This window comes from Micropterus salmoides, unplaced genomic scaffold (assembly GCF_014851395.1).
Source record: "Micropterus salmoides isolate LMB-PRFRI ecotype aquatic unplaced genomic scaffold, ASM1485139v1 Ms_hic_scaffold_16, whole genome shotgun sequence".
NCBI classification, from domain to species: Eukaryota; Metazoa; Chordata; class Actinopteri; order Centrarchiformes; family Centrarchidae; genus Micropterus; species Micropterus salmoides.
In genome coordinates, this window is record NW_024040707.1 from 7,888,644 (window position 1) to 7,905,375 (window position 16,732).

The window sequence follows — 16,732 nt, forward strand, 5'->3', positions numbered from 1 at the left end:
GCTTGGGTCGCTCTCAATCTGGTGGCATGTCCGAGGAAGCTGAAGATGTCCTCCTGCCCAACAGTAGGCTGCATTTTATATATTCAGCTCACATTTCAATCCCAACTACAGACAGAATGAGCTTTAATTTTTACATCATACAGCAGAAAGAAATAAGATAAGAGCGACAGAGAAAGGTAGAAGGCATCTTTTATTGAGAATAAAAAGTATAAGTATACAGTAAAAGGAACATCGTTCTTTTGGGGAGCAAGTGATATGAGATTTTTGAAGACTTGTGTTTATATAATTATATTTATTCAAATGTGTCTTTATTTGAAATGGAAAGGCTGCAGTCTTGCATCACCGGGACAGGGAGCAATGAGATATTAGGTGCCCAGAAAGCTGCATCCTGCTTTACATTGAAAATACTTTAGCAAAAGGGCATAACATTTTAAATTGGTTTTCTGTGGTGGCATAGCAACAGCGGGAGCTAAGACTAGCACACTGCTTGATCATCTGCTTGGCACTTCCAGTTCCAGGTGCACAGTGGGTGCAGATACAGATGAGTTGCTTTTTTAAAACAACATTTAGTTAGGTCTTGAGGAAAAAGAGGGAATACTGTGGGAAACAAAATAAAGGACAGCCCACTGCAATTCATTTTCTATCATTTCGATCATTGTCTTAGATGGAGAAGATGGTGTCTCTCCATGCAGCACCCCCACCTCCTCCGGCTGGGAGAGATGTAGCTTCACAGAGGGTAAGTAAAGTGCAACACATCAACTGGCCAGTGAATTTGCTGCATTTTATCAATTTTCCTCCACAAAGACCTTTGGCATAAACTGTCTGGAAGCCTCTTGTCATTTTCTGAGCAACATTGTTGTATGCTTTCAAATGTGAAACATGAGATTATTGACATTTTAGTCCCTCTTCTTGTACGTGATGACAGAAGTCACCACAATTTTGTGGCTTGTATTGACAAATGCTGTCTGGACCTTGACAACAATGAGCACGTACTGAAGACACAAACACAAATACGTGGCTGGTCAGATCCCACAAGTATAGCGGGATCCTGGTTTTTGCACCCTTTGAATATAGGAAAACAACACACACACACACACACACACAAGCAGGAGTGTAGCCGAAGAGAGACAGCTGCTGGAAAACATGTCCTCGCTGTAACTGTTACATCTCAGTGGGTGTGTTTTACCTCTTTGTTATGTAAGACTCATGTTGAGAACCAAATAAAAAGTAGCAGAAAATGCCACAACTTGTTTCTCCCTCCTCTTCCCTTGTCTAACTCTGCCTCTCTGTCTCCAAGTCTCTCAAAGGAGTCCGTCTGTGACCTCTGACCAGTCACAGAAATCGGTGGAGAGCCTTTTTTCTGCCAGGTGGGTGTTTGGAGGCTCGCTGGTTACATAAATGTGCTGTAGCTGGAGTAGAAGAAATTGTCAAGACAGAATTGTCCAGTTATTGTCCTGATACAATAACCTCAAAACTGCATGCTCTGAAAGTCAGATGACAGGAATGGATAAAGATGAAGATGTAAAAATAGATCCACTGCTTTGTAAGGCAGCACTTAAAAATAATTATAAGGCTATAGTCCCTGTGTTTGCTCATGCAGTGGCACCATAACGTTAGAAGGTGATGGCAGGATGAAAAGCCGTCCGTCAAAAAAAGGGGCCAGACACCATAATTGCTTAAGTATGAGATTAATGGTGCACATTTGAAGACAGTCTCTCTTGGAAAGAGCTGGAGAGACCTCCACACACCTGGCTGATTGCTGCGTGACGTGAGTGTGAATGTTGCACTGTTGTTTTCGGAAAGTTACAGAAATTGCCTGACACCCCCCCTAAAAAAATTCAGACGTTGGAAAGGTCTTTCTGAAGCTATTTCCACCATCATCATTTGAGCTGTTCTGTTAAGATGTTCACCATCTTAGCTTTAGATTAGCACTAAACACAAAGTACAGCTGAGGCTGATGGGAATGTTGTTTTGCACATATTAGTATTGTAGTAAGTACATGATGTGTACCAGAATAATCTAAAGAAATATCCGCTTTCCCAGTCCTCCTAGAAGCAGTAGATTAATTTCAATAGTGGTATGTGCTTCACATACTGTACACTGTTATTTAAATCTGCTTTCCCCTCTCCTCTGTTAAGGTTGGCCCTCAGCAGGACTCGTCTCCTGACTCGGGCTGCCAAAGGATTCATGTGTCGATCTCACAGCAAGTCCGGTGATTCAATTGGAGAGAGTGACAACGAGAACAAAGATTACATTCCTCTGGTGGGTTGCAGATCTATACATGTGAATAGTCTGTCAACCTGCAAGTTGACGGACACTAATTTGAAAGAGGAGAATGTCCGAGTGCATGGTTACAATAAGCAGAAGCAGTTCTAAGCTGTTTTGAATAGTCCAGAGGGCTACGTTGTGCAATATGTAAATGCATGCTGTATCCTAGATTCAAATCCAACTGAGGACATTTGTTTACAATTCAGTCCCCTTTCTTTGCAAATTCGTGCTGTCTGTCTGAAATAAATGAAGGGGAAAAAGTCAGTGGTGGATACCAGCGATACCAATACTGCAGTAATAGGGACTGCTACAGGAAGTCATTTCTGCCCACTGCAATTCAAATATACAATGACTTCCCTCTGGGCAAGAAGAGGAGACTTATTCTCCTGAATGGCAATTGCACATTGCACATCCTTCTACACTCGTTGGCACATATATTGTTGAATAGACATATCTTTAAGTATTTGTATCTGTCTGTCTGTCTGTCTTAATCAGTAGTTTTTTTAAAAATCCAATGTTTTGCTTGAAAAATTTTAAACGATAAATACCACAAGACTGATTATATATTTCATAATTCATTCAGTTGTGTAACATTATATTTTTGGTCCAAAATTGGTGTAAAAGACTACATACTACAAATTCTGTTTTTCTGGGCCTTATCGTAATCTTTCTGCCTAGCATAAGACATTGACAGTGACAGAACAATCCCCTATAATTTTAACCTTTACTTGAGAGTCCAAAGCAGAGTGTCCAGGCTCAATGTAATAAGGCCATACTCTGCCACTCCCTGACATCACCAAGACCTTGAAGGAGGTTGTAATTATGCTGTGCTTGCCACCTTGTTCATGTATTATTCATCCCTTTTTAAATTCAATGTTAAAAATACATCTGTCAAAAATTATCCGAATAGCTGCCCTGAAAATGAGTTTCCCTTCCTTAAACAATGACCATAGAGGTATCCTATAACAAGGCACCTCTTGCCCAGCTGCTGATTGGAGCTGTAGGCCATGAATCACAAAAGTCTGTTATTTCAATATGCAGTGGAGAAGAACAGTTGAACAGGTGCTGTACTTTTACATTATTTCAATTATTTCATTCTGCACAGGTGTTATTGCAGTTGGCTAGTGGTGCATTTGCCCTGGACATGGCTCTGTGTGATGCCATTAACGTGCCCATGGACAAGCTGAAGTGGACATCCCCCTTCAACAGTCACCGCACAAGTCTGGGCCACCTGTCTAACTCCAGCAGCCGCCGTGCTGAGAGTGCCGATGACGGACGCAGATCACCATACGAGCCAGAAACATATCAGCACCCTGCAGAGCACACTGTAGGCATCCACAGCCATTCTTATCTGTCCAGAAGTGCCTGGACGGACGCTGGTCCTTCCTCATTAGGCAGTCCATCCACCGCTGCTGAGCCCCAGCTCTGCCCACACTCCCAGGTGGACAGTGGACAGAGCTCTGGGTCAGGAGTCTTGGAAACAGCATCACCTGGCGGATTGCTAAAGAGGATGCTGGATCCAGAGGGCATGGTATGGGCTACGGCTGTGGCCCTCGCCTGGCTGGAGCATAGCTCTGCCAGTTATTTTATAGAGTGGGAAATGGTGGCTGCCAAGGCCAGCATGTGGTTGAGTGCGCAGGACATCCCAGAAGGTCGAGACTTAGCCTCCATCAAGGCTGCTGCCAATCAGCTCTTCATCATCCTCAGACACTGGGATGAAAACCTGCAACTGAATATGCTCTGTTACAACCCTAACAGTGTCTAAGGCCTGCTAATCCAAGACTGAAAATACAAACCAGTGAAAGTACTCAATACCATATGATACTATGCTAACTAAGGCTGTACTATTCTCTGTTCAGCAGTATGTCCTCTGGAGTCTGATTTTGCTGTTGCAGTTGTGAACAATGTGTATTTTCTTCTGTTTGTGTGCTGTTCCTCCAGATTCATAGGCTCTTCAGAGGCACTATGTGCAAGCTATTACCTCGCTGGTGCCATATACTGTAGCTGGAACCCTGTTAGCAAGGGATCTAATCAGAGTTATGCCACAGATTTCAGTTTCATGGAGAAGACTGTCAGTGTTAAATTAGTAGCATGCTGGACCACAGACCATCAACATCTGAGAACAGGTCTTATTGTCATCATATTGATGTGATGGAAAGAATGCGGCAAAACAAATTTAAGAGAAAACTGTTTGACACCGATTGACACATAGTGTTTTAACATCTTTACAGCATTTTCTGAATTGATTGTATTGTGGAAAAAATGTTACATGATAACATCTGGGTACTTGTTAGCAGTACTGCCTGTCTTTTGTAATGCCTGTCACCATTACAGTGTAGTTAATATTTGCCATATTTGCAGTTTGATTAAAGCAGAGAGAGAAAAATATGCAAAACGCTAAAGAAAATATAAAATATATGTTAAGGTTTGATTTAAAAAAAAACACAAGTGGCTTTGGTGGGAATGTGTCCCACTAGCATGTTATTTGATGTTAATTATTTAATGATACAGTTTATATTTTTTCACTTATCTGAGAAATAGACGAAGTTGGTTGCACTGCATCTGTTTGCAAGTTAAGTTAGTTCAGCCTAGTTTTAAGCTAAGTGTTTACCATGTAAGTGGATATTTACGCTTTACTAATTTAAAAAGGGGTTGCACCTAGTGATGGGAATTACTGCTTTTGAGGGAGCTTGCTTTTTTGGCTACCGCATCTTCTGGTCACTGCCTAAGTTAAATTTGTTGCAAGAAATAAATATGCAAGATTCTTCAAAATTGGCTGTCGGATGGGAGCCTGATCCCATTGATCACTTGAAGGACCTGACTCCTTCATGTTAATATTGTCATTGTGAGCATGCTAGCATGCCAACATAAGCATTTAGCTCAAAGCACTGCTGTGCCCAAGTACACATGATGGGCTGGACGCGCAAGTTGCAATACCACGTGCAGCTAACACTTAAGTCTTTCACAGTTATGACATTCCTCAGATTTTAATGGTGCAACCTGATCTAGTAAATCATTAGTTTGAAAGAAGCTAGTAGTTCAGGACGATACACACAGACTTAGTAATGGATTTACTCACAGCTGGTGCAACCCAGTCCTGAGGAATATGGGCCGTGATCAGCAGTCCTGCTCTGGGGATCAGAGAGGAAAGGGCCCTGCTAGTTATGTCATGCTCAAAGTTAATTTTACCACAAGTGCCTAAACGTTTAAAGTCGGCAGAAAATTTACATCTATTCACTGCAGTTTTATCATTGTGGGTCATGATTGTTTTTTATTCTCTCTCAAATATACAGTAAGTACCCCCCGTTTCTTTCTTTAAACTTTCTAGAATCTGTTTGGCCTATGTAGGTATCTTTCTGTATTGATTTTCCTCTTTCTTATTTCATCACAGTGTTGTTTTACTCAGGTATTTATTTATCTTTTTCACTCAGGCTGAGTTACATACATTTTTCTGCATGAACACAAGTGTTTATGTTATGATGTTAAATTTGAATTGGCACACTGGAGCCCTTAGCGTAGTATTTTGCTGTCTGGTATGAGACATACAATAGATGTCATATAGTAATATATTTGTGCTGTAATTGCAGTAGTAAGTGCAGCTGTAATTGTTTAAAATTATATTTTTTATGTACTGGGTCTGTAGGTTAGTGCAGTATCTTTCAATTTGCTCTGTGTGCCTTTATAAATGATTGTTGACTGTTTGAGGCTGTTGAAAGCTTCTGTAGTGTCTTTATAACTGTCGATGCTATGATCTGCTCTGCAGGTGCATGTAATAAAATAACTCTACAACCAAAGTTACAAGTTCTGTGGTTATTATTTTCCCACTACTTTCAACAAGGGGTACCTCAAGGGTCGATGCTTGGATCCCCTTCTCTTCTTAATATACACTCCCTTTCTTGGTGCGACATGTTTTTGTGCTGCTGTTGTTATACTGATGATATTCAGCTCTACCTCTGGAGCTCTGGAAAATAAAGCAGTGTGAAAGCACCTAAAGACTTGCTATGAGTTTCCCTGTTGCACTTTCTGGTGTGACCAGGTCTGAAGACCGAACTGTTGGTGATGCCAGGCAGCCATTCTGTTCAGCACAACATCAGTATCCAGCTCAGTTCCTCTTTACTCTCTCCAACAAAGTCTGCAAGAAATCTGGGCATCGTAATTAATAAACCAGCTAACTTTCAGTAAGCATGTTGCATCTGTAACTCGGTCTTGTTGCTTTACACTACATAACAATCAGACAGAAACACTAGGAAAACAGGAAGGAGACACAAAGGAAACACTAGGGCTGAGAGGCTGAGACAGCTGGATCATGACAGTACCTGATTTGTACATTGCTGAAGCGTCGGCCAAATGGCTAAATGTAAATATAAACAAATTATTAAGTAACATGTATTGCTCTACACTTTACACATACAGTACCATATCTACCTAATGTAATTCACAATAAGCATTGTCTTCTCTTGTATATCCCATAATGAAAGGCATGGTCTATAATAATAATAATAATAATAATAATAATCTTTATTTGTAGAGCACTTTTCAAAAACAAGTTACAAAGTGCTTTAACAAGTGTAGAGACAATGAAACACAAAAACAATACATGATAAAAGCAAGAAAACACTGAAGAGACTAAAATACACGTTTAAGATAAATATAAAATATATAAAATAGAATAAAATTAAAAGGGATAAAATAAAGTCAAATAAGATCGGGAAAGGTGCTCTTACAAAAGTATGTTTTAAGAAGGGGCTTAAAAGAGTTCACTGACTCAGCCGACCTGATTTCCTCGGGCAGGTTGTTCCAGAGCCTCGGGGCCCTGACAGCAAACGCTCTGTCCCCTTTAGTTTTCTGTTGAGTCTCTGGAACAGACAACAGACCTCTGCCCGAGGATCTCAAGGAACGTGCTGGTGCGTATGGGACTAAAAGTTCAGAAATATAACAAGGTGAGAGGCCATGAAGAGCTTTAAAAGTGATCAATAAAATTTTAAAGTCAATTCTAAAACATACTGGGAGCCAGTGTAATGAAGCTAAAACAGGGGTAATGTGGTCGTATTTCTTTGTTCTGGTTAAAAGCCTGGCAGCTGAGTTCTGGACAGTCTGGAGTCGATCAGTAGATTGTTGGGTTAAACAGGTGAAAAGGCTGTTGCAATAATCCAGGCGTGATGAGATGAAGGTGTATAAGATGGTCTCGGTGTCCTTAGAAGTTAATATAGATCGTATTTTTGCTATATTTCTAAGATGATAAAAACATAATTGCACATGGTTTGTGGTGTGCTGTTCAAAATTTAAATTACCATCAAACCAAACACCAAGGTTCTTTGCAACAGGCTTAATGTGATCTGACCAGCAGAGGGCAGTATTTGTTTGCCCTCTGCTGTGACCCAATGACCAGTATTTCTGTTTTGTCTGAGTTCAGCTGGAGGAAATTATTTGACATCCATTTTTTAATTTCACAAAGGCAGATGGTAAGTGATGGCATGGTGATGGCGCAATGGATAAGACACATGCCTTTGGTGTGAGAGACCCGGGTTCACTCCCACCTGGCCCATCCACCAGCAACACTTAACCCCTAGTTGCTCCAGAGGCATGTGACCTCTGACATATAGAGCAATTGTAAGTTGCTTTGGATAAAGTTAAATGAAAGTTAAGTGAACTCAGCAGTCTGTGGATCTGATGGGCAAGTACATTTGTGTGTCATCAGCATAAATATGAAAAGATATATAAATACTATGGTTTGTGGATGATAGGGTCCAAGGGGAAGCAGATACAAGGAAAACAAAATGGGTCCTAAATATCCATATTTAACTGGACAGAACGAAGAGACATAGTTGTTTACAGACACACAGAACTTCCTATTTGACAGGTAGGATGAAAACCATTCTAGGGCAGTACCAGAGATCCCCACCCAGTGCCTCAGTCTGTCTAACATGATGTTGTGATCAATGGTGTCAAATGCAGCGCTAAGGTCCAGGAGTACCAGGACTGAGCACATGCCTTCATCAGCAGACATTAAAAGGTCATTGGTGACTTTAAGCAGGGCAGTCTCAGTGCTGTGGTACTTCCTGAAACCAGATTGAAACTTTTCAAATATTTTGTTACTTTCAAGTAAAATTAGTCGTTAGGACAAAATTCTTTCTAAGATCTTTGCAATAAAAGGCAGTTTTGAAATTGGTCTAAATTTTGTGGGAGGGAGGGATCTAAACCAAGTTTCTTTAAAAGTGGGTTCACGCAAGCCGTTTTAAACTAATCAGGGACACAACCAGTAGATAGGGAGCTGTTAAAAACAGAGATCAAATGGGGCCCAACAGAATCCATTACTTTCAGTAAAAACTTTGTAGGTATTACATCAAGTGGGCTGGAGGACACTCTCATTTGTGATACTGTTTTTAAAAGCTCAGACAAGTCGATGGGATAAAACTGGTTAAAACTCTCTTGTTGCTGGTGAGGGACCTCTGAGTAAGAGGCCGCGGGGGTAATAGAGGCTCTGATTGACACCACCTTATTGGTAAAATAAGATAAAAACAATTCACAGTCATCATCACTTCCAGTTGGGCACAAGGAGGGGTTGGGTTTACCAGCTGATCCACAGTCTTAAACAGAAACCTGGGATTGTTTTTATGTGTAGTAATGAGTTCAGAAAAATAGTGTCCTCGTATCCTTAACCATGTTATTGTAGTTAATTAATAAATCCTTCAGACTGAGGTAATGGACTTGGAGACTGGATTTTTTTCCATCTGCGCTCTGCTTTCCTGCATTCCCTTTTTAGGCTGCGAATGCTGTCATTTATCGAGGGTTGCTTACTAGCTTTAGATGTAGGCCTAACCTTTAAAGGAACTATAATTCTATCTGGCCCAGGTGATGTGATGTCAAGGTGACATCTATTGCATTAGTTGTATTTCTTCCCCAATTGACACAGCACATGGCTCATTAACAACAAAAGCTGTCATAATGTGGGTCCTTGAAACCAAAGAGGGCACTAGTAATTAGGATGACAAGACATCATTTATACCGTTCACCCTATTACAAGGTAAAACATGCTCAGCATGAGAGACAGACATTTGAAAAGGCTGATTGAAGGAGGAATGGAGGGAGAGAGGGACAGAAAAGCTAATTACTGTGGTGCTAATATCCACCTTCCTAGATCAAACAAGACTCAAATAATTCTAGACAGTGTACAGTGCTTTGAAGGATACACACAAACAAAGACACATTATATTATCTGCAAATATATTCAGGTCCACGTGTGGACACAGCACACATAACATGCCTATTAATACTGCACGGATAAAGAACAATTACCTTACAAGAATGTCAAACAATTCACTGTTGCTTGGCTACTGACTATGAGATAAAGCATGATAAAATATATTTTTGGAACTCATGTCATTATAATTACAGTATATTCTCTACATGTGTTTTGTTTAGTGATGCATAATATGTGATTAAACCAAATGAGAAGAGTGGTGAGTCTTTATAAAGTTAGGATTTTACACTGATGGACCAAGTATTTTAATTTAAATTTAAGTTGAAACATTATAGCTCTCATTAAGCTCCATGCACACAATTTTCACAACATTTATTTTTCACACAGGTCTGTCTGACAGTATCTTCCGTGCCAATTGTTCTCTTACATTGCAGCTACTTAAACTCCTTTGGCTGCAGAATGTAGGCGGATGTCTAATTAAATCCAGAGTACTGTATCACAGCAGTTTAATGTGCGCATAAGTAGCGCATAAGTAGCACAGAGTGCACGTCTGCTCAAAAGCTAGTCTGGAGGTAGGTCGTGGGGTACAGTAAATTAATCTTGTCTCAACTTGGGGTGCAGGATGATTAGCAGTTCCCATGGAAACCATAGGTGTTTTTTTCCAAGATGTTCTATCTTGACTGCTGCAAGGAAATTAATCTCCATAATGTCTATTTTTGCTTTGGTCCAAAGTGTCTCCCAATTTGTAATTTATTAATTTATTTACAAATTGCCTGACTGGCTTATTTACTGAATTTATTCACTTATAATAGCTTTATCATGGGTACTTGGTAGTTTCACGAAGCATTTGAATATAAAATTAAGTCTATATCAGCCAGTTGGCTGGGTGTGTGCAGGATGAGGTAATAGTAGGACTACCAGCCAGATTGACGGGAAATCTGCTTTGGATGTTCATGGTTCTCTGAAGATGACCCCTAACATTCTGTCTTAGTGCCACTGTCTGGTCCAAATATACATTGACCACTACCTTCTGCCATTGGATGTCCTATATCTTTTTTTTTCTTTTTCTGTTAAAAATATCCCATGTCCTATATATATCCTATTTCAAGTCAAGTTACATCAACTTTATCCAACAGTATTCCCATGCAATTACTTTAAAATGTCTTTTAATAGGCTACGTTTTGTGAAGTGCTTGTCTTTAATCGTCCACTGCATCTGTTAGGGCCTGTCCACAGGCTCGCCATTCATCTGTGACAACATCTGAGCCTCTTCTTACATGATGTTGGTCTGCAACAGGTCTTCTCTTGAGCGATCTCTCACCACCCTGACAACGAGTTTTCTGGATGTAATTATGTTGTGTTTTTGTGCTAAAATGCAAAATGTTTAAAATTCATACAGATTGTTCATAAAGTGAAGAAACATAAATAAAATTTGTTTTCCTGCGCAAAATGTGTGTCACTTTACTTAAAGCAAACAATTACGTGTTATAAGTTCTTATATTTGTTCATACGGTATTATGTCCACCTGTAATATATTATACAGGGATAGATATTTTAACACTTTACTTAAAGCAAACAAAGACGTGCTATATAACTTTAAACATTACAATGTGTTATGGAACATGGTCGAAGATTCTTGCCGCACATTGATATAAACTGGTATTACTATTCGTTATAAAACATTAAATCAAAAGGTCATAATACGTTATGAACTTTGTTATAACGCCTAATACATGTTTGTAAGTGATTATCACAACTGTTATAATGTCTTATGGACGCATTATATCGTGTTATATATATGCAGAAGTCATTATAGCGATGACCTTCATAGTATCGAAATATTTTATTGCTATGTGTAAAGGGTTTGCATGACTTCAACCTAAACTGAGGGTTAGGGTTAGCCAAGCTTAATCTTGAAAACCATGAAATAGGAAATAATCATACAAAATAATGATAGGACTTCACCTGAACACCTTAGTGCGCTGAACTGTGTCCCTTATAAAGCAACCTTTTTTTTTCGTTGCAGCTGTGTACTAAGATCATGGATCAGAAATGTTCTTTATTGAGAGACACTTAAATATTTCGTTTGAACAAGGTACTACCATGAAGGGAGCCTAATTGAATCAAAAAAATCAATGCACTGCCTTGACAGCGAACCACTTTTTCTCAGATAAAAGAAGAGAATAACTGAAGTTACTGGGTACAACTCTCTAATAAGGCAGCCTTTAAAGCTCCTTATTAGAAAGCGGCCCCAATTTCAGCTATTCTTTAGTATAAAAGAACTTTCATGAGCTTTGAGTGGAGTGAAAAACAAAATACAATATGAACAAATTAGTCCGTATATAGACTTTAATGCATGTAAACTGAGTCTGTTGCCAAGAGGAGTTTTCAGTCATATTATTAATAATTTGAAGATTTAGCAGCCAGTTTATGTGGTCTGTAGTAGGGGATTTAACAGCAATCCCATGTGATATTCAGAACAATGTCTTGTCTGAGGCGTTATTTGCCTGATTAATCTCAATATCTGAGATCATCTTTCTTTGAGAAAAACTCATCTGATATATTAGTTGTTTTGAGCTTGAGACCAGACTGCTGTGTGAATTCTGAGGATTTGAGTCAGAGCCAAATTGTGCACATGCAGGAAAACGTGGTCTCTTTTAAATTGCAAATGGTGTTTGTCCAAGAGTAAATCCTGTCCGGTAAACATCTCACCTCCATCATTAAGCCTATGTGCATGGCTCCTATCATGCAGTTCTTGCACAGTCCTCATGTAGCATTGAAATTCAAAACTCTTAAGTGGGGAATAATGGAGGGAATGTCTTTGATGGTTCACTCACTGTCAGTGCAGTGACAGCTCCTGCTGATAAAAGCACGGCAGGATTAGGTTGAAGGGTTTCCATGGTATTGGACTAGAGCTGCTACTTTCATGTTTGTAGCACAATGGGAAAGAGTACTTTGTTAATGTGTGACTATTTGGCTGCACAAGTTACACAAGTAACTTCACAAGTGAGATCTTTTTTGGTCAAATTTCTTGATTTCTAACAGACTTTAAAACATAAAGTCAGAGTGTACAGCAAACATCTGGCTACAAAGATTTTAAAGTTGATACTACAACTCACTCATGAAATATTCCGATGTGTTACACAAAAATGCATTGGACAGAAAAGGTTAAGAGTCTACAGCCATGCTCGCAGCTCTGTGTAAAGCTGTACTAAAGTCGTGTTCACATCACACAGGATAGAGATGGGAAATATTCCCACGCTAAGGACTTGCATTTTACAATGGTCTGTACCAAACAAGCATGTTCCCTTAAGTCTGAAAAAAGGTGTTTTGTAATTTATTATAATAGTATGTCTTGACACATTTAGTATTTAATAAAAAAAACTGAAATTGGATATTACACTTGGCCATATTGCAATTGTACTAATATTTTGATTAATCGTCCGGCCCCACATATGGGCTTTGGATAAAAGCATCAGACAAATTAATAAATGTAAAACAAAATATACCTTCAGTTGGGGGAGGGGGGGGGTCACAGTTAGTTCAGAGGACTGAACGCTGTAGAAGTTTTTAGACGGCAGAGATTAGAAGATATTAGCTAGAAAGTTGAAAAACAACAGCATTACAAGGCAGTGTTGCTGCTCACTCCCGGAAAATGTATATCTGAGTGCCAGCCGCTGAATACTAATGTAATGATAATGCCAAGGTCCCGATGCAATGTTAACTAATACATTGGATATTTTGTGACATAATGTGGGATGATAAAAAGAGACTGAGTGCTCAAACTGCCCTAAGACAGTCTCCTCTGGCGACAGAGATGCATCCCTGCAGGCCTAAATTGAATCGTGCAGAAGCATTTTCTCCCGACTTCAGCCTGTCTCCATCCTATCAACTGTCTGACCAAAAATGTGCTTGAACAATCACCTATTTTATAAAAAGTAAAAAGAGTTTTATTCTTTGCCCACAGACTTGAAGAATGTTGGCTGTATCACACTTGAATTTTGAAATGATTCATTTTATGCCGTAAAACAAAGCCTGAGCATGTCATACAGGGCCCAGCACTTGCTTTTGGCTGAATTACATTTAAAATGTACAGGGAGATTGGAATGGAGCAAACAAATGAATAACCCCCAACAGGAGTTGAAAACAGCTGCTTGTATTGGGGGAGCTTGTGGCATCACATTTTCGTGTGTATTCATGCTCTCCGATTCAAATTCTGAATCCCTGATTTTTCTCACAGGCAGACAGCCCCCTCTCCTGGCAGACATCTTCATCTTCTTTCTCCTAGTGTCTTTATTTTACACAATGACTAGTCTGTGACATTATATAAAGTAATTTTCCACAGTATTTTGTCAACATTGTAATTGCCTTTAATGAGGTTTTAGTTGCAAATAAACAATGAGCTGAATTTTGTTTTGTCCCAGGAAAAGCAGTTTCAAAGTGCAACAATTAGTGGCCTGTGGTGATGCAGATGTTGCTCTAGTACTGTAAGATTTACATGTGCTGCCACTGTGTTCTCTAGTGTCTGTAGAGCCTTAGCACCAGCTGCACACGTCTTTATTAGCAAGCGCCCAGAGCAAAATCACAAAAGAACAGGACAAGGTCAGCTTGTACAATTATCCCCCCTCACCCTTGAGAATTTTTTTTGCGAACCACAACCTTTCCTCTGCCTTGTCTGAGCTGTACAAAACACAACCTTAAATGAACTGCCAGCCCTTACCAGAGCTAAATCCTAACTTAAGACATAAAATGAGTCAGTGTAACTGTACACACTTCCAAATCAAATGTCAAGACAAGATCATAACAAGATGGGCCCCGTTTCCCAAAAACATCTCAGAAAGTTAAAGGCTAAATCTGGTACAATGCATCTCTTCTTTGTATGAGATTAGTGTTTTTATGTACATGTTCCCTGACAAATATACTAAACATGGACCACCAACACATTCTGTGAAGTGACATTTAATTTAACATGAAAAATATTGTAATCATACAAAAAAGTAATTGAACATTTGATTTGCTCATTTGACAGTTTCTGTCATCCTCTTCTTCCTGTGTTCATGTTATGTTAGGATTTCAGTTTTCATTGCTTTTCTTTATAATTGTGGTGCAAATGTTGTCTACCACAATCTTAACACAAACACACACACACACACACCAAGATAAAAGCTGTAGACTGTTGGCTGCACATAAGGCTATTTTTTCATACTGATGAAGTGCAAAACATTTCTGTTCTGTCATTTACAGCATGTAATTTATGTTCTGTATTTTAATATATACCACTGCTTACTGACAGTTAAATGCGCCTCATTACATTAAAGTGTATTCAGAAGGTCTTAACTCTGTGCAAACGCACACCTTTGTGTGCATGTGCACTCGCTCTTAAGTGCTTAACAACGTTAGAAACACTAACTTCTAAGATGGTTCATCATCGGGGTACAGAGCCAGTATTTGCCAATGTCTTAAGCAAGAAGAAATCTAATTTTCTCTTAAGATGAAAAAATTTCATTTTCTATTTTTACAGGTTCCAAAGTTGATTTGAATATTTAATGGGAAATGTGACTGCATCACGATTCAGCACAGATACCTACTATTTATCTATAAGAAAGAGTAAAAGCAAAAAAGTGCAACGAAAAGTAACGATATTACCGTTTTCACAGCTGTACAGACAGCTTTTGTATAACATATTTCCAGTATAAAAGGCTGTGTAGGCTTCCTACTGTATGTGATGTTATACCCATTTCTGTATGTCCACATTAGCTGTTGTAGAGAGGCACCACCCTGTCTATAGTTGCCCTGCAGATGGGGCATTTCTTTGGCTCTGGCAGGGCGTCGTAGCACTGGGCACAGGCACACACATGACCACACTCCAGAAACACGCAGGAGCGCTCACGGCTCAGGCAGACAGTACAGCCGGTGGGCGACACGCTGCTTTCCTCCAAGTTCAGTTCACGCATACGTTTCTTCTGCTGTTCCTTGAACTCCTCAAGCATGCTCCTCTCCTTCTTACTCCGTCTGTGGTGTACGTATCGCTTCCACAGGATGAAGAGGAGTGTGGAACAAGCGGCAACACCGAAGACAAGGGTCAGAATCCTCCACAGTCTGACGCTGTTTCCCTGCTTCCTGAGAAGAGACTCGTAGTCCAGCCGGGTGAGAAAGTAACAGAAGCCCTGTTTGGGAGGTTGGAGCTTGATCAGGTTGTTATCCAGGACCAGCTCTCCTACACCCGTGATGCTGTCTCCAGGCGCAGCATCTCCTCTGTTTCGTGGATGCCCTTGGGACGTTCTCCGCTGATGAAGTGGCCGATAACGTTGGACAAGGACTGGACTGTGGGGTGGAAGTTCTCGTAGGTAGTCTCCAGGTCCAACTCCGCAGCGTCTAGTGGACGTATAACCCGTACTGTGGCAGCAATTTCATCATCATGAGACCCAAGGGCAAATGGAACTGTGTTGGTGCGCTGGTGGATGACCTTCTCTGTGTTGTTCCTGTTTATAAATATAAACAGCTATGAATGTTTTGTTTAGGGTTAACTATTATTGATTAATCTAACAATTATTAGAGTCCTGAGTCCAAGATAACGTCTTCAAATGATGATTTGTCCAACCAATAACCCAAAACACAAATACATTCAGTTTGCATTGCAATGATATAAAAGCTGATATAACATACAGTACAGGCCAAAAGTTTGGACACACCTTCTCATTCAATGCGTTTCCTTTATTTTCATGACTATTTACATTGTAGATTCTCACTGAGTGATCGGTGATCGGTATCAGCCGATGCTGCTTTCAGCAATCGGCCCAAAAAATCTAATTAAAGGTAGGAAAAATAAGGTCTTTGGGGAAATATGAGAAATAATTTTCCTCTCAGGCGTGTTGGTGTCAGTGTTAAAGAGTGAGGAACACACCAGCAGCATCTCAATGTACCGAGGTGACATTTGCAGGTTATGTTTACATGCTGTTTAATGTGCTGCAGCTGAGCAGCTAATTAGCTATCTAGCCTGCAAACTGATATTAACAGTGCACTTTTCCCCAGTGACTCATTCCAACAGGCTAGGACAAGATTTGTGTTCCCGTTTATAAGTTGGTTTAAGAAGGATACTTGTGATTCCAGAGCAGATATGTATGCTGTAGTAGACATTGGTTTAATAATGTAATTTAATTTCAGTTGGACTTAAAACACAGCAGCACAACACAATACTTAAAAACTCAGAAAAACAGAATAACAATATTACAAGCCTCACTGACTTACCAGAGATGTGTGGTGC

The 16,732-nt window shown here is 39.8% G+C and overlaps 2 protein-coding genes across 2 annotated transcripts in view; one reads left to right on the forward strand and one right to left on the reverse strand.

The window, feature by feature from the left end:
- vwa5b1 (von Willebrand factor A domain containing 5B1) overlaps positions 1 to 6,062 on the forward strand; it is a 30,165-nt gene extending 24,103 nt beyond the window's left edge. The window contains exon 21 of the mRNA XM_038723812.1: positions 3,374 to 6,062. Within this exon, the coding sequence (XP_038579740.1) occupies positions 3,374 to 4,033 (660 nt within the window). The 3' untranslated portion in view covers positions 4,034 to 6,062. The remainder of the gene's footprint in view (positions 1 to 3,373) is intronic.
- A 7,757-nt stretch (positions 6,063 to 13,819) lies between these two features.
- mul1b (mitochondrial E3 ubiquitin protein ligase 1b) lies at positions 13,820 to 16,727 on the reverse strand (the record flags this gene model as incomplete). The annotated part of the gene is given in 3 exon segments (XM_038721802.1): positions 13,820 to 15,709; positions 15,712 to 15,950; positions 16,717 to 16,727. Coding segments are annotated over 3 exon segments (738 nt in total), but the record flags the coding sequence as incomplete, so codon positions are not given.
- Between the last annotated feature and the right edge of the window lie 5 nt (positions 16,728 to 16,732).